The sequence below is a fragment of the Hippopotamus amphibius genome, chromosome 13 (genome assembly GCF_030028045.1).
Source record: "Hippopotamus amphibius kiboko isolate mHipAmp2 chromosome 13, mHipAmp2.hap2, whole genome shotgun sequence".
In the NCBI taxonomy this organism is placed as follows: Eukaryota; Metazoa; Chordata; class Mammalia; order Artiodactyla; family Hippopotamidae; genus Hippopotamus; species Hippopotamus amphibius.
The window spans coordinates 1,102,700-1,122,270 of record NC_080198.1 but is presented as its reverse complement, the minus strand read 5'-3'; the positions used below and the strand labels follow the sequence as shown (position 1 = coordinate 1,122,270).

Below are 19,571 nucleotides of genomic sequence, written 5' to 3'. Positions count from 1 at the left end.
AACATGACTCACGATTGTAAAATACGTTTGGGGTGCCTATGTTTTTAAGCACATATAAATGAAAGTGTGTGACAGATTTCCTTTTGTTTTTCACTTTGTTCACTAAGTGCTCTGCAGGCGCTCCTGTTACTTTGGGTGAGTCTGGCCATCTTTTTGAATTCTGCATGACTTTCTGTGGTACGTCCACTGCCCTGGCAGTGGCCCCTCAGGGTGCGTGGACAGCTGCCCGCAAAGGGTTGTGCTGCCCCCTCTGGAGCTGTGTGAGAACGGGCCCGGGAGGTGCTGGCCGGGGTGCGAGGCTGCCCACCCCCACCAGCCGGGCCAGTGTCTGTGGCCCCTTTGTGATATACCAGCCTCCCCTCGTTGCCGGGCTCACACAGGCTGCGCGATGTGCTGGTGTTATTTAATTGGCCGTCTCTCTGGTCACTGGTGGTTTTGACCGTCTCTTCGATACACTTACCAGCTTTCTGGTCTCCTGTTTCTCTAAATCTCCTGTTTATATTCTCTGCCCATTTTTTCCCTGTTACGTCAGTTGACTTTTTCTTGTTGATTTTCAAGAGTTCCTTGTGCCTTTTATAAATTAATCCATAATTTGTCTTTCGTAAATATCTCCACCTTTTCCTTGTCTTTCTCTATTTGTCTTTGATGTTCTTTGTTGAAAGGAAATCCTTAGCTTTGATGTCATCAAATTCTTTTTTTTTTTTTTTCTTTTATCTTATGGTTTGTGTTTTTTAAATTTAAGACGCCTTCCGTCCACCTGGGTAACAAAGACATTCTCCAGCATTTTCTTTTAAAGTCTGTCTTTCACTTTTAGGTCTATAATTGGTGTGGCAATAGGTAGAAATTCAGCTTTATTTTTCCAGTACTATGCACTAAACCCTCTGCCACCTCCAATTCTTGCTCTTTTGTGGGGAGAAATTGGTGATTTCTTACATTCATATCCATGTTGAAAATATTACGGTTATCTTCATGTCCCTTAATTTAAGCCACTCATTCTGCTCTTTTGGTTCTCCTTAGTGAATCCCTTTGTTTTAATAGTTTCAAGCCCTTTTAGATGTTGAAGGGTAACAACTGGATTCTGGTAGACTAGGGTTGCCAGATTTAGCAGCTAAACTTACAGGATGCAGAACGGCTCCATTTGAATTGCAGATAAACAATGGATAACATCTTAGTATAGCTATGTCCCAAATACTACATGGGACATGTTACACTGGAAATTCATTCATCATTTATCTGGAATTCAAATGGAACCGGGCAGCTGCATCTCACCAGGGAGCTCTGTGGTACATCCAGCCCATGGGAACGTGTCTCGACCAAATCTTTTCGCCCCTGTCACCCTTCTGCCATTGTCCCCCCAGGTAACAAGGACACTGGTTACACACTATTCCTGTTGACATGGCTTCTTTCCTGACCCAGTCTTTCCAAATAACCTGCCCTTAAATGAATATCTCAGTGCTTCACCTAAGAGTTGTACTAGACTGATGCTTCTCAAGGGTTAAAATCCTTACGCATCACCTGGGAACCTTGTTAAAATGCAGACTGTGGCTCTGCGGGTCTGGGGTGGGATTCCGTGTTTCTAACAAGCTCCTAAGAGAGGTTGATGTTGCTACTGTAATAACGGCTACACTGTACACCAAGGTCTGCTGGAAATACGGAGACAGAGATTCTGGAGGAAGAGAGAGATGGCTTTATTTTTCTTTGCCAGGCAAAGGGAAGACACAGCAGGCTAGCGCCTCAAGAACTGTGCCCCACCCCCCCCATCTTTGGGAGTCGGGGAAGGTGTTATGCGTGGGGCTGGCAGTCTGGGGTATGTGATAAGGATCCGGTTGGTGAAGGGCTTGCCTCCTTTTCCTCCGCATTCTTCTTTTTTTTTCCTTTGCTGTATTTCAGAAGTCTTAGCTGGCATCAGGCCACCTGGTGACTGGGGTCAGGCAGTTTGTTGATTGTCCGTTTGCCTGGCAGTTTGTTGATTGTCTGTGGTTTGTTGGCTGGGGACCTCCTTTCTGAAATGCAAAATAAACTATAGGAATGATTTTGTTACTGGGAAGTAATAGGGCTAGGGAGTGAGAGACAGGAGTAATTCACACAGAGTTAAGTATCAGGGAGTTAGCTTTGTGAAGTGAAAAATCTAGTTACTACAGATTAGTGACAGCTCAAGTAAAACAAGGAATGATTAACTCTTTCAGGCCAGGTTATCTTTCTCCTCTAGCCTGTTCCACATTCTCTTTGTTTTCCTTGCTCTCAAGAGGAAAAAGAACAATCACTTCTATTTGCATTGCAGCAATTTCCCCCACTGCTAGTTTACTCCCTCCATATCAATGGAGAAACTCAGTTTTATTTGTATTGCAACAGTCCTCTGACCATGTTTTGGTGGCAAGGAACTAGGGGTCCTGGGCATGTCCCTAGGGGGCCTGGGTGACACTGTCAGGCCTTTAGGAGTAGAGCGGAGCCCAGCGTTCCCCAGCCAGGCTCCTTCCCTCCATGTGAGAGCTAGAAGGGGACAGGAGTTAAGGGCAAGATGGACAGCAGATTGTATACTGGGAGCTCTCCTGGGGTCTTCACATCTTCCCCCAATTGTTGAAGACAGATGTTCCCATCATATGATTTGTCATAGGAACCAGTACAGTTGGCTCTCCCTCTCCATGGGTTTTGTATCTGAAGATTCAACCAACTGCAGTTTGGAAATACATACTTTTTTTAATTCCAGAAAGTTCCAAAAGCAAAACTTGGATTTGCTGTACACTGGCAACTATTTACATAGCATTTACATTGTAGGAACAGTTATTTACACAACATTTACGTTGTATTTACAACCATCTACATAGCATTTACATTGCATTTACAACCGTTTACGTAGCACTTATATTTGGTATTATACGTAGCCTAGAGATGACACGGGAAGGTACGAGCTGTGAAGATACTATGCCTTGTTATATAAAGGGCGTGAGCATCTGTGTACTTTGGCATCTTCAGGGTTCTGGAACCAATCCCGGCAGGTTAGAGGGATGATTACTTTATCCTTTGCGCCCCCTCTCCTCCTCCCCCCGTCCAGGTGTGTGCTGCCCTGGCTGCAGTTGTTGGCTTCTTTGTCCCTCCTCTCTCAGACTGCAAGTCATGTGAGGGGAGGGCATCTAGCACAGTGTCCACTTATAAATGCAAGCAGAATGAAAGACAGAATCAGTGAATACCAACTTCCAATTGTCAAGACTGCCCTTTGAACGACGTTTGGTTTCACTTCTAAGGGTCCCTGAACATTGTTTAGCTGTGGCAGTTGGTGGACTTCACTGGGAGAGAAGTGCGTCCTCAGAAGTTTTCTTCTCTGGATTTCTTGTTTTTTCGTCTCCAAGTTGTCAGCTACAGAGTACTATCCTCCCTGCCCTACTCTTGGGGACTTAAATATGCAGACCTCTTGACTTGACTTAATTCCTTGTTCCCAGTCTCCCGCTGCTGAGCCTGCTCAGTGCTGGTCTAAAGAGGTGACTTCATTTACTCACAGCCCTTCCTCTCTCTTCTCCCCAGACTCCTGTACAGCACACCCCCACCTCCCACTCCCCAGAGCGCCAGTCATCCTTCTCCGTGCCCAGCGTTTCCCCAGGAGCTCTGATAGGTCAGCAGGTTAAGTCATATCTGTCAAGGGTCTTTGACCGCGAGCAGTGGAAATCAGAAGCGCCTTTATTGGAGGCCTGTTGGGTCACTCACAGGATGCACCAGGGCCTGGAAGACCAGGCTTGGAAACCACAGATCAGGGCCCAGGATGTGCACCAGGCCTCCTGCAGCCAGAACCCCCCCCCCCCCCCGCCCCCCAGCCAGCATGCCCGGAAAGCATGGGCGCGGGTGAGCTCTGCCTGCACCTTCCATCCTGTTCCACTCTGTGCAGGGGTCTGGGAGGGTCCAGAGGCCTGCCCTTGGCCCTGGGCCAACCCCTAGCTGGAGGGAGGCACGTACGAGGATTGACAGTGGCCCCAGAATTTACACAGTGGTGGTGAATTCCTTAAAAGGAAAGATAGCTATTGTTGGAAAAGAGAAAGTGTTGCCTGGTGGTCAAAAAACAAATCAAGAGAAAAAAAAAAAAAAATGTCCACAGAGACCTCTTGTGGATTTGAAGGAAATGAGGGGGGAAGTCTGACACTGCCTGTGGCAGCATGTGGTGAGGGATCTCAAGCATCCCAATTCCTGGTTTCCAATTGCTTTTCATGCCTGAAACACTAAGAATCCACTGGGAATGAAAGCAGATGATGTAAATGGTACCCAAGATGAAAAAAGAGGGGCCCGGACCCTTGATTGGATTTGTAGTTGACTGCCAACTTGCTGTGCAACCTTGGGCAAGTCACCTCACCTCTCTTCTCTCAGTTGTTTTATCTACAAAATGGTGTCTTTAGGATGGATGATATCTAGGACAGATTCCAGCTATAAAATCCTTCCCCAAGCTCACCAGTTTTGCTTGATGTACACGGAAATGTACATTTAACATTGTATAAGGTAAGATGATTCCGTAAGACACACATTCTCAAGTGTGTGGTATTTACAAAAGCAGCTTGGAGGGGAGAGTTGATGCCGTTCAATAATAATGATGATGATGATGACGACAGCTCACACGTAAGGCATGTACTGTAGGCCCAGCGTTGTTCTCAGCACTGTAAAATGCCAGTTCGTTTCATTTTCACAGCTTTCTGTGAAGCAGATAATATCGTCACCTCCCTTTCACTAATGAGCATGCTGAGGCACAGAGAGGCTACATTACGTGCTCAGGGGCACAGAGCCAGAGTTCAAAAGCTGATTCAGATCCCAGGGTCTGTGCCCTCAGCAAGCCTCTCTGACAAAAACCAGCCAATTAAAAACCAACCAGAAAAAATGCTGTTGTTAGAAAAGTTGTGCACCATGCCCCTCAGACTTGCCTGGATTGTCTGGAAATGTCCATTCACGTGCAGCACTTTCTGCACAGTTACTCAGCCGTCACCGGACTTCCCCTGCGTGAACGTAACCATGACCTCATTTGCCTTCAGAGGCCAAACTTCAGCACTAGGAAAGTGGCATCTATTTCAAGAGAAGTTGAAAAAACATTTTTTAAAATAAAGATATGCATGTGTGACCCACCACTGTTACTTGCTAGCAGAATCTGCTTTACTTGCACTTACAGTGACCCTGACGGAATATTTTTCAGCGTGTGTAACTTTAACTGCTCCATTAACCAGATTAGTCAGTGGAAGCATTTCTTCTTTACTGCTGAGTGCAAATCTCATTACAGTGATTGGGCCCAGTTACTAATTGCTGACATTCTGGACTTGCCAAATGCATTTAAAGGGGGTGGCGTGTGGGTGGCAGCCTGGATTTCCATCTTTGTGGGTTTGATTGCACTTCATGGCCTTTCCCAGTAGGTCTGGCCCTGGTGCTTAAATGCGTAGCAAAAATAGCCCTCCGCAGAATGACTTTCAGAGAATGACCTAGGAGACCCTCTGGGCCGACCATTATCCTGACCCACAGGAGGCTGAAGCCCAGCAGGGAGGTCTCAGGCTGGTGTGGAAGGAGCCTGAACCAGGACGTGCTGTTGGCAGGTTGGAGACAGAGTACCCCCATCCCAGGGCTCCACCCTGGGCGTCCCTGACTCACTTCTGGCCACACCACTGACATTGTAACTTTGCCACGTCTGTGGGCCACGTGCTCTGTATTTACTTCAGTGTCTTTCTTTACATCAACCTGTGTTTTAAATTTCATTTATTTTAAAGGTTTCTTTAAATAGAAAATGAACTCTTGCCACAAATTTAAGGTAACACTACAAGTAAAATGAATGAAGACAAAGCCAAGTGGTTAACTTCTAGGGACGCGTAGTTGCCTTTATCAGAAAGGGAGATGAGTGAGCCTTGGAGAGAGTTAAAGACATGTAAACACGTAATGAAGAGTTTTCCTCAGAAAGATGCAGGAATTGAAGGGGACTTTCCCATAACACTGCTAAGTGGTACTTAACCCCTCCTGTGAACACCTGCATCCATCTCCCCAGGAACCTCAGGCCACATGCCAGTCTGTAGGAGAGGAGAGGACATGCGACATGGACAGATGGTGTTCAAGGGCTGCTTCTGCCTCCCCACGTGTGGCCGTGGGCAAGGAAAGGGGCCAGTGCGGTTTCCTCAGCTATAAAATTCCACCTGTTAATTTAATTCCCTATTTTAATTCCAGTTGATGTAACTTCTGTGGGAACAACACTAAAAGGATTACAGTTCCACTGTTGTGTCTTTCCTGTTTGACTCTCAGTAGTCAAGGAAAGGCAGGAATGTGCCTTGACCACCACACCACCCTGCTGGTATCACCGCCTCCGGTGACGTTGACAGCGGTGTCCTCGTGCAGAGTCAGTGGAGGCTGAGTCACCTCAGGAGCTTTCCTGCACCCACACACGTCTCAGGACTTCCATGTTCATTTAACAACTAGCCGCCCTTTCTAAACCGTGGGCGTTAGTGGCCCCAAGGCTCCTGTGCAGGAAGAATTTATGAAGAAGGAACTTAAGACATTATGGGAAAAATAAAGGGGGCCAAGGCAGGGATAATGTTAGGGAATTTTTAAACACATTTCAGTGAGACAGAGCAGCAGAATCAATATGCCCTGTTATAGCAACACTGGGAATTTTTTTTAATGACCTTTTTGGTTACAGTTTGGGGTATATGCTGTTAACCTCTTTGTTCTGTCATTTGTAAATTCTCTTTTGTAGATAGTGTATACAGTACAAAGTGTTCCCTTTTCCTTTCTCCATCCAGATTTTCAGTGATTTTAAAAAACATTTAGACTTGGGACTGTTGAACCCCACCTCCCGGGCCCCATGATGATGACTGAGAAAGGAATCTCTGAGTGGGGAAGACGGCACGTGTGATGGGGGCCCTGCTGTATCACGAGTCCTCCCCACACTTACGGCTTAAGACAGCCGCTGTCTGTGCAGCTTACGATTCCGTGGGCGAGCCTTGTGGGGCCAGGCTCAGCCACTGGTCCTCGCCTCGGCCGGGCTCCCTCAGGCACCGTGGCAGCCGCAGGTCAGCAGGGCACAGCTGCTCCTGGACTGACTGCTTGTGAACTGGGGAACTTCTGCTTGGTCCACATGCTCATCCTCCCGGCACCTTGACTATGGTCCATCGAGCTGCCCTGGCCGGTGGCCGCAGTGGAGGGAAGGGGGGGGGGGGGGCGCATGGCCGGCCTCTTGGGACGGCTTGCAGTGGGTGCGGCATCATTTCCACCACGTTCTGTTGGTCAGAGCAAGTCATGGAGCCAGTCCAGATTCACGGCAGGGGAGCTGCACTCTGTCTCTCCACAGGAAGAGCTGCAGCGTCACAGTGCAGATGGCGTGGGGACCGAGTGGCCGTTCACGGGGCTGTTGATGCAACAAACCGCCGCACCCGCTGAGGAGAAGTTTCTCGGGCTCTGTCCTCAACACCCACACTCAACAGTTGGTTCTGCCTCTTTTAGGAGCCCAGTGGCGTGGAGCCCCTAGAAATTCAGTTATTCTCACTCCCCTTTGGTATCCTTGCATCTTCCTTCCTCCTGTCCTCCTCACAGATGTTTCCAGCATTTTCCACCCTCCTCAGACCTCAGAGTGTGTCTGGAAGGTCACTCGAGAGCCTGCAGGGTGGTTACCTCTGGGGACAAGAGTGAGAAGGAGACTTACCACTCACTGATAACTTTTTGGTTCTTGTTGGCATTTTTAATACTTGCACAGATACTACGTTAACTTAGAAGTGGTGAGATTCTGCTGTCGCAGGTGCTGTGCTAAGTGCTCGACCTGCACTGTTCCATTCAGCCCCGTGAACAAGGCAGTGATCACAGTTCTCCTAACTGGGTAGAGGCACAGAGGGGTAACTAAGCCTCCTGCCCAAGATTGTGGCTTTGAAGTCAACACAGCTGAGCTCTGAATTCAGGCTGTCAGGCCCCAAATCCATTGACTTCATCATGGCACGCTACTGCAGGGGCTACTCTTAGTTGTGGTGCGCGGGCTTCTCATTGCAGTGGCTTCTCGTTGCGGAGCACGGGCGCTAGGTGCGTGGGCTTCAGTAGTTGTGGCACATGGGCTCAATAGTTGTGGCTCGCAGGCTCTAGAGCTCAGGCTCAGTAGATGTGGCACACGGGCTTAGTTGCTCTGCGGCATGTGGTATCTTCCTGGACCAGGGCTTGAACCCATGTCCCTTGCATTGGCAGGCGGATTCTTAACTGCTGTGCCACCAGGGAGGTCCCGCTACTGCCTCTACTTCACAGAAAATATCCTGAAGCAGTGTCTCCACTTGCTGCCTCACTTATTTTCCACTCACTTCATAACGCAGTGCAGGCTGTCTTCTGCCCTGGTTAACCATGAACTGGTTGGTTCTCTTCAAGGTCACATATGACCTCCTTGTCATCAGATCTATTGGACACACCTCAGTCCTCTTGATTAGACTGTCTCGGTCCTTTCTTCTTACCACATGCTGTACCTTTGGATTCTGTAAGATCACACCCTCCAGATCATCCTCCTCTGTCTCCATCATCTTTGTAAACTCTTCCCCTCCTCCTCCCCACCTTCCCCTCCTCCTCCTACCCTCCTCCTCCACCGTCTCCACATTTCCTGGGCAAGCTATTCCATTCTTATGACATCAATTACCAGTTACCTCCAAATCCCTCAGTCTCATTCTGCACTTCTTGCTGCCCATCAGGACTCTCCTTGGATGTCCCAGAGAATTCACAATGTCTAGAATCACGTCACCCCACCGTCCAAACCTGTTCCCGCTCCTTTATGCTCCCACCCAGTAAAATAGACCAGAAACCTTAGGATTGGCTTTTTTGGAGGTGGGCATGGCAGAGGGGCTGGCAGATGGGCAGATACATAAAACCGCTTGAAATAAAAAGCCCAAGAGATGGGTTCAAAGGCAGAATGGAGGTGACAGAGGAAAGAATCAGTGAACTGGAAGATAGAACACTAGAAATTACCCAGTCTGGACAACAGGAGGAAATAGACTGGAAAAAAGTGAGCAGACCCTGAGGGACCTAGGGGAATATAATGAAAGATCTAACATTCATATCATCAGAGTCCCGAAGAGAGAGCAGAAAAGATGGTGGGGCTGAAAAAAGGACTTGAAATAATGGCTGAAAATGTCCTAGATTTGGCAAGAGACATAAAGCTACAAATCCAAGAAGCTGAACAAACCTCATATGGACAAATACTCAAAGAAATCCATGCTAAGACACATCATTGTCAAGCTTCTGAGAACTAAAGACAAAGAAAAATCTTGAAAGCAGCAAGAGAGAAATGACATGTTGCCCGTAAGAGAAGAATAATTTGAATGACAGTGGATATCTCTTCAGATTCCATGAGGCCAGAAGAGAGTGGCAAAACCTGTTTCAAGTGCTGAAAGAGAACTGTTAACAGAGTCCTATGTCCAGCAAACATATCTTTCAGAAATGAAGGGGAGATCATGACATTCTCAAATGAAGGGAAATTAAGAGAGTTTTTTTCCAGCAGACCTATCCTCAAAAAACTGCTAAAGGAAGTTCTCTAAACAGAAAGCAAATGATAAAAGGATCCTTGGAATACCAGGGAGTTAAAAAAGAATACGGTGAGCAAAAATACAAGGAAATAAAATAAGTTTTACTTTTTCTCTCGAGTATTTTATATATGATGGTCAAAGCAAAAGTTATAACACAGTCTGATGTGGTTCTCAATGTATGTAGTGGAAATATTTGACAATTGTAGTGTAAATGGAGGAGAGTGAAGGGATATAAGGATGTTAGGTTTTTATATTTCACTAGAACTGGTGAAATGACATCAGTCAGCCATGATATATGTGTGTGTGTGAATGCAGTACTAGAGTAACCCCTAAAAGTATATAGAAAGAGGTACACTCAAACACAGTATACATAAATAAAAATGGAATTATAAAAAGATCCTGTTCCAGTAAACTACAGGAAGACAAGAAAAAGAAAACAAAAAAGGAAAAACAGATAACAGAAAACAAATAAAATGGTGGACTTAAACAACAATCATTACAGTAAATGTCAATGTTCTAAACATACCAGTTAAAAGACAGAGATTGGCAGAATGATTTTTTAAAATGACCCGACTATATGTTGCCTACAGGAAGCTCACTTTAGATATAATGGCAGCCTACATGGAAAATCCCACGGAAGCTACAGAAACAAACAACAACAAATACCCTCCTATATCTAATAAGTGAGTTCAGCAAGGCCAAAGGATACAAGGTCAACATAAAAAAATCAGTTGTATTTCCATGCACTGTAAGTGAATATATGGAAACTGAAATTAAAAATACATGACATTTACAATTATGTGAAAAAGGAAAGGTGTAGATCTGACAAAACACGTACGAAACTTGTATACTGAAAACTATACAACACAGAGAAATAAAAGAAGAGCTACATAAATGGAGTGACATACCATGTTCATAAATTAGAAGAATCAATGTAATAAAAATATCAATCATCAGCAAATTGATATACATGTATAATACAATTCCTATCAAAATCCTACCAAGATTTTTTATAGATATAGACAAGATAATTCTAAAATTTATATTGAAAGGTAAAGGAGCTAGAATAACTAAAAAATTTATAAAAGCATAAAGTGGGAGGAACCAGTCTATCCAATTTTAAGATTTATCAGATAGCTACAATTTTAAGATTTAATAGATAGGAGGTACTGATGAAGAAATAGACACATAGATCAATGGAACAGAAGAGAGAATCCGGAAATAGATCTAACAAGTTTGGCAAACTGAATTTTGACAAGGATGCAAAACAATTCATTGGGGGTAAAAAGCCTTTTATGTAAACTGTGCTAGAGCAATTAGACATCAACAGACCAAAAGAAAAAAAAAATCCTTGTCTAAATTTCACAACTCATACAGCAGTTAACTCAGACTAGATCAGAGACTGAAATGTGAAATATAAAGAGAAAAATATAGGCAAAATCTTCAGATGTAGTACTAGGCAAAGGTTTCTTAGACTTGACACCAAAATCACACCCCATAAAACAAAATTATAAATTGTATTTCATCAAAATTAAAAACTTCAGCTTTGTAAAAGACCACATTAATAGGATGAAAAGACAAGGTACAAATTGGAGAAAATATTTGCAAATCACATATCCAAAAAAGGATTAGTATCTAAAATATATAAAGAACTCTCAGGTCTCAACAATTAAAACAAAAACAAACAAAAAACTAAAAAAGCAAAAAACAAAAACAACCCACCAATCCAATTATAAAATGGTCAAAAGCCATGAAGAGGCATTTCAATAAATTGGATATACAGATGGCAAATAAGTACATAAAAGATATTCAACATGAGCCATTGGACAAATGCAAATTAAAATCATGAGATACCACTACATCTCTAACAGAATGGCAGAACGGAAACAAATGGTGACAGCAGTAAATGCTAACAAGGATGCTGAGAAACTGGATCTCTCATACATTTCTGGTGGGAATATGAAGTGGCACAACTGCTCGGCAACACATTTTGGCAGTCTCTTACAAAATTGAACCTGCAGTTTCCATAGGGCCCAGCAATTGCACTCCTGGGCATTTATCCCAGAGAAATGTAAAACCCTGTATGTGAATGTTTACGGAAGTTTTATTCATAGTAGCCAGACACTGAAAACAATCCATATGTCCTTCACCTGGTGAACCGTTAAACCACGTGGTACGTCTGTACCACAGGATACTGTATGACAACATGGAAATGCTGAAAGAAAAAAGCGAATCCTAAAAGGTTACACACTGTGCAATTCAATTTATAAAACTTATTGAAGTTATAAAATTTCAGAAATGGAGAACATGTTAGTGGTTGCCAGGGGTTGTGGGGGGAGTGGGAATGGGAGAGAAGAGGGTGTGACTATGAGAGGCAACGTGAAGGATCTCTGTGGGGTTGGAAGGGTACGTGGTCTGTCCACATCCACATCCCGGTGGTGATACTGCCCTGTAGTTCCGCAGGACGTTACCACTGGAGTAGAGGGTACACGACATCTCTCGGTATTGTTTCTGAATTGCATCTACATTTATATAATTGAATTGTCTATAATTTTCTCAAAATAAAAAGTTAAAAAAAAAAGCCAGATAGAGAACAGCACAGTCCCACTCTCTTAACTCCCAGAGTGAGTGTCGACCGCCGCCCATGCTCTCATTTATGTTGGTAACCAAATTAGGAGCTCTTCAAGCTCTTCACCACCACTTCCACTGGGGTTCTGCTGACACCTGTGTATTTAAAATCATGAAATGCTGGAGCTGGGAAAATTTGAAACAGCTGCATGGAAGGGAACTTGCTGGACTTTGGGTCCCCCATAACGTCCATTGGACCCCAGTGGCCCGTTTCTTGCATAAATTCCTGTCCAGCTAGTTGCAGTGTGCCAGCCCCCTGCTCTGTGCTCTCTGCTCCGAGACAGCTGCCTCCAGGCTTGCGGTCCTGGGCCCTGTTGCTCAGCCACCTCTCCTCTGTCAGGGGCTGTGACCTGCCGCTCGGCCGTGCGTACACCCAGGTTGCTTCTCACCAGGTGGTGTTTCATTTCTTAAGTCAGAGCACAGGACTCAAGCCGCGCAGGCTGCCCGACACACAGATAGCGTGACCCTGAGACGGGAGTTTCTGGAGGACTGTGGTTCTTTTCAACACTGCTGTGGTGTAAAGTTGTTTGTGAAAGAAGGAAGCACGCAAAGCCTTTTGGAGGTCCGTGTGAGCAGGGGACACCTGTCACTCCTCAGGGACAGAGGTATTGTCAGTCCTGGGTTGCAGCTGAGAGGAAGGTTCACAGGGCAAATGGAGGTGATGATGCCAAGCCCAGGTGGTCTAGACGCTGGTCCAGTGCTGTCCCTGTGCCCCCACCAGCTGCACTGCCAGCTGCGCTGCACGCTGTTCAGACCTCCCGCAGCCCTTCAGACCTCCCTGTTCCCAGAGGTTTTGTTCCGGGGCCCAGGGCGGGTTTCTGGGACAAGGCCTGCCCTTGTGTGCCTCTCCTCTATCTCTTGGGGGTTGCGCCCATCTCTGCCCACCCCCCCACGCTGCCGCAGCTTTCTGTGTGTGTGTCTGTGTGGTGTGAGTGCGTGTGTCTCTATCTGCATGGAGTGTCTGTGTCTGAGTGTCTCTGTTCCTTTGTGTGTGTGTGTTATGTGGGTTTGTGTGTCTCCGGATGTCACGTGTCTGTATTGAGTGTGTCTGTGTATGGTGTGTTTGAATGTCTGTATGTGTGGTGTCCACGTGTGTGTATCTGTGGGGATGTCTGTGTGCTTGTGTGTCTCTGCGCTGGTGGGTGTGCGCGCGTGGTGTGTGCGCGCGTGGGTGTGGTGTGCCCTCCCGCCTCGGAGGCTCCCGAGAGCCGGCTCCGTTGGGGAGTGACAGCCCCCGGCGGCCACCCCGGGGCGCGGCCGGCGGGGCGGAGCGCGTGGCGGGTTCGCCAGCCGCACACGTGGGCCCGGCGCCGCCTCCCGCCTCCCACCCCCTCCGGCCGCCCCCGCCGCGAGCCGGGATAAGTGGCGGCGCGGACGCCGCGCCCTGTCTCCGCGGAGCCGGCGGCGCGCAGCTCTCCGGCCTGGCCCGCCGCAGACGAGGACCGCGCTCGGGGACGCGACAGCGGCGCCCGTGGCCCCGGTAACTGCCTCCCGTCCCTGCCCTGGGCTGCCGCGCCGTCCGCGGGCGGGGCCGCCCCGCGTCCCCGCGTCCGGGCTCGGCGTGGGCTCCCGCGCGCGTGTGCACGAGTGCGCGCGTGTCTGCGGGTGCGCGGGTGCGCGCGCCGCGCTCTCTCGCGGCGGCCGAGAGGCAACTTGTCCCTGGCAACTCTGTGTCCCCGTACCCGTCCCCGGGCAGAGCCGCCGGCGGCACCTCCAGGGACCGCGCCGGGCTGCGCTCCTTTCGCGGGCGGAGACGGGCAGGCAGCAAAGTTTGTCGGGAGCCCTGGTGACTTTCGCCGGGGACCCGCATGTGTGCGTGTGCGTGTGCGGGGGCCTGGGTGCGCGGAGCGGGTTCCCCGGCTTCCCGGGCAGTGGGTGCCGGGCTCCCGGGCCGCTGTCTCCCAGCCTTAGTGGTTCGTTTAGGAGAAGTGATGGTGAACTAGTAGCGGAGACTCGCGGGCGCCCGCTGCCCGCCCTGCAGAGGGAGGGCGGCCCCGGAGAGCGGAGAGGGCGCCGCACCCTTAAAGCCCAGGCGGGATCTGGGGGCCCGCGCGCGAGGTGGGAAGCAGGGGCGCGGGGCGCCCCGCAGGCCGCCCTGTCACCGCCGAGGTGCGGGAACAGCCTGTATGTGCCTGGCTCTGACCCTCGGGGCTGTGCGCTTGTGGAACGCAAAAGCCAGGACATGATGGAAACAGGTCTGTCATGGCATCCTTGGAATTTCAGACGGGGGAATTAATCGGAATATCATCTACCTCATCATCGTGCCCCTTCGAAACTTCCTTGGGGATTTTAAGATAGATGGGTCTTTTGCAGCTGGGTCTTTATACCCACAGAGCTGACTATAATTTCCACTTGATTACAGCTAAAATAGTCTTTAAGATGAAGTTTCCTGAAATGATTTAAAATAAACACAGATGGGAAGGGGGAAAAAGCTGTAATGAGGCACTTAAAAAATAAAGTGAGCATTTTTCTTAAGAACAAATGGGATTTTTCAGTCTTAAGAAATATATGTATTTTTAAAATCTTTGAAATGGAGGGTTTTTTTTTTTAACCTGCTTTAAAAAAATGTGACTGACTCAGAACAAGGTTTCCCTCCTGATCTCTGTTTGTTTTGCCATATCCCTGACTTTGGAATATGCCCTTCTTCCTTCCCAGGACCTGAAGATCCTTGCAGAATGCCGGAGGAGAGCTCTCCCAGGCGGACACCGCAGAGTGTTCCGTACAAGGACCTCCCTCACCTGGTCAATGCCGACGGGCAGTACCTCTTCTGCCGGTACTGGAAACCCTCCGGCACACCCAGGTAAGTCTCCTCCGCGTGCTGCCTGGATGTCCCCCTCCCGCTTTGTGTACAGCTCCTGTGGGGCCACTTTCTCCATGACCTACTTCACATGCCATTTTAACATCAAGCACAGCAGGCTAACAGAAGTGAGATTCATACTTCATCTTTTTTTTAAATTAAGAAGCAGGAGTTCTATTTTCATTATAACAACTAGGGTACTGATTCTACCGTATGGCAGTTTTCAAAAATTCCACATGACTTTATTTTTTGTACTGGAGTTGATTTCCTGTTGTACAGGCATTCCTTTAAAACCCAGCAATTACAGAAAACCACCTAATCAGATAAGAGTATCAAAATAATACACATATAGTAACTTTTGTTTTGAATATGAGCTTCAGAAGGTGTCATACGTATGTAACAGCAAGAAAGGGGTTTGGGTGTTCCCTTCTGATTTCTTGCCAGCTCAATTGCTTTGTACATCTTCCATCAAGGATTTGTCTTGCTATTAGAAACAGGCGTTGGGACTATACAGGATAAGACAGCTGGTCCCCTGCTGCTTCCCTCCTCTTGTACGAAACAGGGAAAACCCTGCTTGTTTGTGTTGTTCAGGGAAAGAAATTATTTGTGGCAACCAGTTGGCCTAGTGGCAGGTGGACATTTTCTGTTCCGTGGACGTGTTCCCTGTTTCACAGGCCTCTTGTCTCCTAGGGGACATGTATGGTGTGGTGTGAATTATAGAGTCATGTCTCCCTTTGTGTTTCAGTCATCACCCAACTCTAGCACAGATACAAAATTTCTCCTACGTTTTCAACAAGGTGTGTATAGTCCGTGTAGCTGCACGTTAAAAAAAGCAAAAACAGAGATACAGACTTTAAAGACCTGGTTTAAAATCATAGCTTTAGGGCAGCTGTGTAAACTGGCTTCTGCAATGGGCAGTTAGTAGTTCCTACAGGTCTGGCATTGTCTTTCTTAAAGACTTCGCCGAGAGGAGAGTGTGTGCGTGCGGGTGTGTGTCAGATGGGGAGGCGGGGTTGTCAAGCATTATTGTTAAGTCTCCATTCTGACTTAACTGGCTGTACAAGTGCACACTCCTGGTTTAATTTCTAACAACTTTGTGGTATGTGGTTCGTTATTTGATCAATATACAAAAAGAGGACAGAATTGAGAGTAAAGTTTGTGATGTTTGAGTCTCAGACTTTGGGGGCTTTCTTGGTTGAGTGGGGAGGTTGTCCTGGCTCGAAGTCAGTGGAATGCAGAGACTGTGGTCCTCAGATGGGGCAGGCGGTGCTGAGTGGGCGGGGTATGGCGCGTGGCTGCCGGTCCCTGGGCTGAGAGTGGTTTTCACAACCTCCGCCCTGAGTCGCACTGGGGGAGCTCTCTGCTCCCTTGCTTTTGCTCCAGTTAGAGATGGCAACCCCCCACCCCCAGTTGTTTAAACCGAGCGTCTCTTGGGGTCGGTGTTTACCTTGTGGTGGATGCTGACGGGAATAAGAAGGGGGTGGATGGTTGGTAGCTGGGCTTTGGAAGAGGGGCTGCCCGCCTGCCTGCTCTGCCCCTCCCCCTGAGATGACGTGGATCAGTACACTCCCTGTGGGGCTGGCCCCCCGCTGCAGGGGGTCCCTAAAACATTCCACCACCAGCCCTGACACCTGCAGAGTCCTGAGGCCCCTGCCGTCACAGATGGTGTATCCTGGGGTCCTGGAGGAGGGGTCAGGGCAGGCCGGGTGGTGAGGAGGCAGCGGGGGCTTCAGGGTAGAGGTCTGTGCCAGCTGGTGTGGAAGTGTGTCCGTATCGGAACAGCTGAGCCCGGCTACTCTGGGAAATGGCAGGGTGGCAGCCCTGCCCTCTTGCTGGTCTGGGGCAGCTCTGCCGCCTCGTGTCAGCATGGCTGCCTCTGGGAGCAGGAGGGGACCACTGGCCTCAGCCTGTCCCCTCCAGGGAGTGTCCTCCAGGGTCTTCTCCCCGGTTAGCTCAGAGTCTTCTCTGCTCTAATCGGCGGGGAAAACACCAGCAAATGTCCCTTTTCTCTGCTCTTCCACTCTGCTCCTTTTTAAAAATGTTTCCCACAGAGGCCCTTGGGACCTCAGAAGCCACTGTCTTACCGACAGTGTCTAACGGAGGAGTCGGTGCCTGTCTCTGTTAGTTGACACTGGTTCGGGTTGGATTTCTCGTCTACAAGTTGGGCCTGTTCAGAACACCTGCCAGAACATTCTGACCCGGAAGACCTGCTGGGCTCCAAGACTGGCTCCGACAGGGTCATGGGCGTTGCCACGCCCGGGAAACCGGCTTAACCTGCTGATGGAAACAGATTGTCTCTATAAATAGCGGCCTCCTCACACCCGACCCTGGGAAAGAGGAAAGCGTTTCCTGGGTTTGCTGTTACCGTGTGTGTGTCCAGACTCTGCTGATTTTAACAGAGCAGGCCAAGACTCTGTCTTTAATCATTGTGGACCAGAGGCTTAAAGCCCACGCTTGGTAGCGCCACGGCTGGTTCATGTTCATCTGGTAGAATTTACGGTAACAACAAACGTCGTACTTGAGGTGTAGCAGAATTATCTCCTGTTAATTGAGGGTCACTTATGTTCTGGAGTCTGGACTAGTCTCTTAGATGTGATCTCATCTTATCTTCACATCAACCTGTGAGGCAGATGTTATTACTATTTTCCGTCTTTTAAAGCTGGTCCAGCGGCATTCTGTCCACATTCCTCTGGTTCCAGGTTTGTTACTGAGCAAGACAGACGCTTGTCTAAGTACTTGTCTTCCTGATAAATTCTTGTGTTTTCGTTAGGGTGAAGGTCACGTCTCATGGTGAAGAGTAATAGAGCAACCAATCCCCGCTAGTTGTTTGCTCGTAATCTATGAAAAGTGTGAAATGGATTAAAATATGATCCACTCTGAAACAAAATCTTCTGATGCCCTGGGGACTGGCTGCCTTATTGCGATTCGGTACTTTGGAATTTTAACATACTGGTTCTTCAGCAAGTTTTCACTGATGGTATTTTCAGGGTGATGGAGACTGGCCCAGGTGGGGCTGGAATTGCTCTGTGGGCTCTCGAGCCCTTGGATGGTATTTCACACCTTTGGATTCAATCCACCGTGGGGCCCTCAGTCCACGTAAAGGGCAATGTTGAATTAACTTCTGAGTGTTCCTTACCCTCCTGCCCCGCAGGGTGAGTGACTGGGCAACACTGTTGGGGGCCCGGGGGGTGGGGCTATGGAACAATACTCAGTTTGATGACTTGGCTCCAAAGAAGTCCTCCCTTGGTTCTGCCGGACCAGGAAGGCTGGGGAGCTCGCTGTAATTGTGTGATTCCACGGCTGCAACCCTCCAGGTGGTCCATTCCCGCCGTGGACCGATCTTACCCATCCGTCTGTCCACAAGGCTGGCGTGAAATAGGTGCTTGTGAAATAAATGCCCATTGTCTTTCCTTTGAGCAGGGGCTTCGCTCCTGCTGAGCAAGCTCTGTCTCTGGGGAGCTCCCCCAGCACGGAGGCGTGGACCAGGCTCTCCTTCTACAGCTTCTGTGGTGATAACAGCCGGGGTTCCGAGGGGGCCGTTTCAAGGAGCACTGTCCCTCTGCTGGCTGATGGCCTGATGCAGATGCCTGGGTGACCCCACTTGGAAGTTTCAGACCCCCAACCTTTGCAGGGCCCTCCCGGCCTGAGCCCCCGGAGCCCCTTCTCCAGTCTGTCTGGCTTTGCGCTCTTCTCCTTTCCTGCCTCCACTCAGGAGCCAGCCTTCCTCCAGCAACCTGAGGCCACCGGTCACCATGGACGCCTCCTCTCCCCTCGTGGCCCGGCCCGTCCAGGTTCTTGGTGCGGTTGCCAGGACTTTCCCCTTGGTGACAGGGTGCTGGGCGTGGGCCCAGGGGTGGGGCTGGGCTAATGAGGGACGTGGCTGTGTGTCCGGAGCCTCCCTGTGTTCTCAGGGCGGTAGCCGTTGTCGGTGGATCTGGAATCCGCCCTCGTATTCCCATTCCCAGAGCGGGGCTCAGCTGACGTCTCCCACCCCTGCCCTGCCCTCTCCCAGGTCACATCGCTCCCTTTCTCCACGAGGCCTTCACAATCTGTGCCTGGAGTTTTGGGCAATGCCGTCTTAGGACGCTTCCTCCCACCCATGCAGATTTACCTGGAGCAGAAGCAATTCCCCGAAACTAGGATATATTTAAATGCTAGAGAACATCCTCCCTTCCTGCCACCCTCACAATGTCCTCCCATCAGCCCCTGGCCTCTTGGGTGTGGCACCTGTGACTCCAGGAGATGGGGCCCCTCCCGGCCAACCCTGTCCAGACCACGGAGAGGCGGAGTCTCCACGATGTGGCTAGACTTGATCTCAGCCCCCCTGCCCTCTGGAAATCCTGTGCCCTTAGATCAGATGGGCGTCCACCTGTCCTCCCCTCTGCCTTAGGCTTTCTAATCAGGTTGTGCCTTTCTCCCCTGCTTAGGGTGTGGGCTCTGTGTTCTGAGCAATGTTCCCTGGGTTCTGTGTGTCTTGGAGAGCTTCTGCCTCCCTGTGGGCCCTCATGGCTCCTTCCCCCCTGAACTCCTGCCACCTGTGTGACTAGGTGTTACCACATCACTTATCTTTGGTTGATACATCCCCGGGGCCAACCAAATAGCATGCATTCATTGCCCCTAAAAGTAGAGACTTTAAACTCTATTCTGTTGGTCTCCAT

General features: G+C 48.9%; 1 protein-coding gene across 29 annotated transcripts in view; it reads left to right on the top strand.

Moving 5' to 3' along the window:
* MGLL (monoglyceride lipase) overlaps positions 1-19,571 on the top strand; it is a 172,949-nt gene that overhangs the window by 68,428 nt on the left and 84,950 nt on the right. For 16 of the 29 annotated variants that reach the window (XR_009048773.1, XR_009048772.1, XM_057705632.1 and 13 more), the window contains exons 4-5: positions 12,533-12,678; positions 14,772-14,916. Coding sequence is in view for 27 of the 29 variants with exons in the window: in XM_057705632.1 (XP_057561615.1) it covers positions 12,533-12,678; positions 14,772-14,916 (291 nt within the window). In the remaining 2 variants the exon portion in view is untranslated. Of the gene's footprint in view, positions 1-12,528; positions 12,679-13,260; positions 13,597-13,751; positions 13,929-13,984; positions 14,312-14,771; positions 14,917-19,571 lie in introns of those variants that run through there. The other 13 variants (XM_057705621.1, XM_057705626.1, XM_057705635.1 and 10 more) reach the window with 9 other exon arrangements.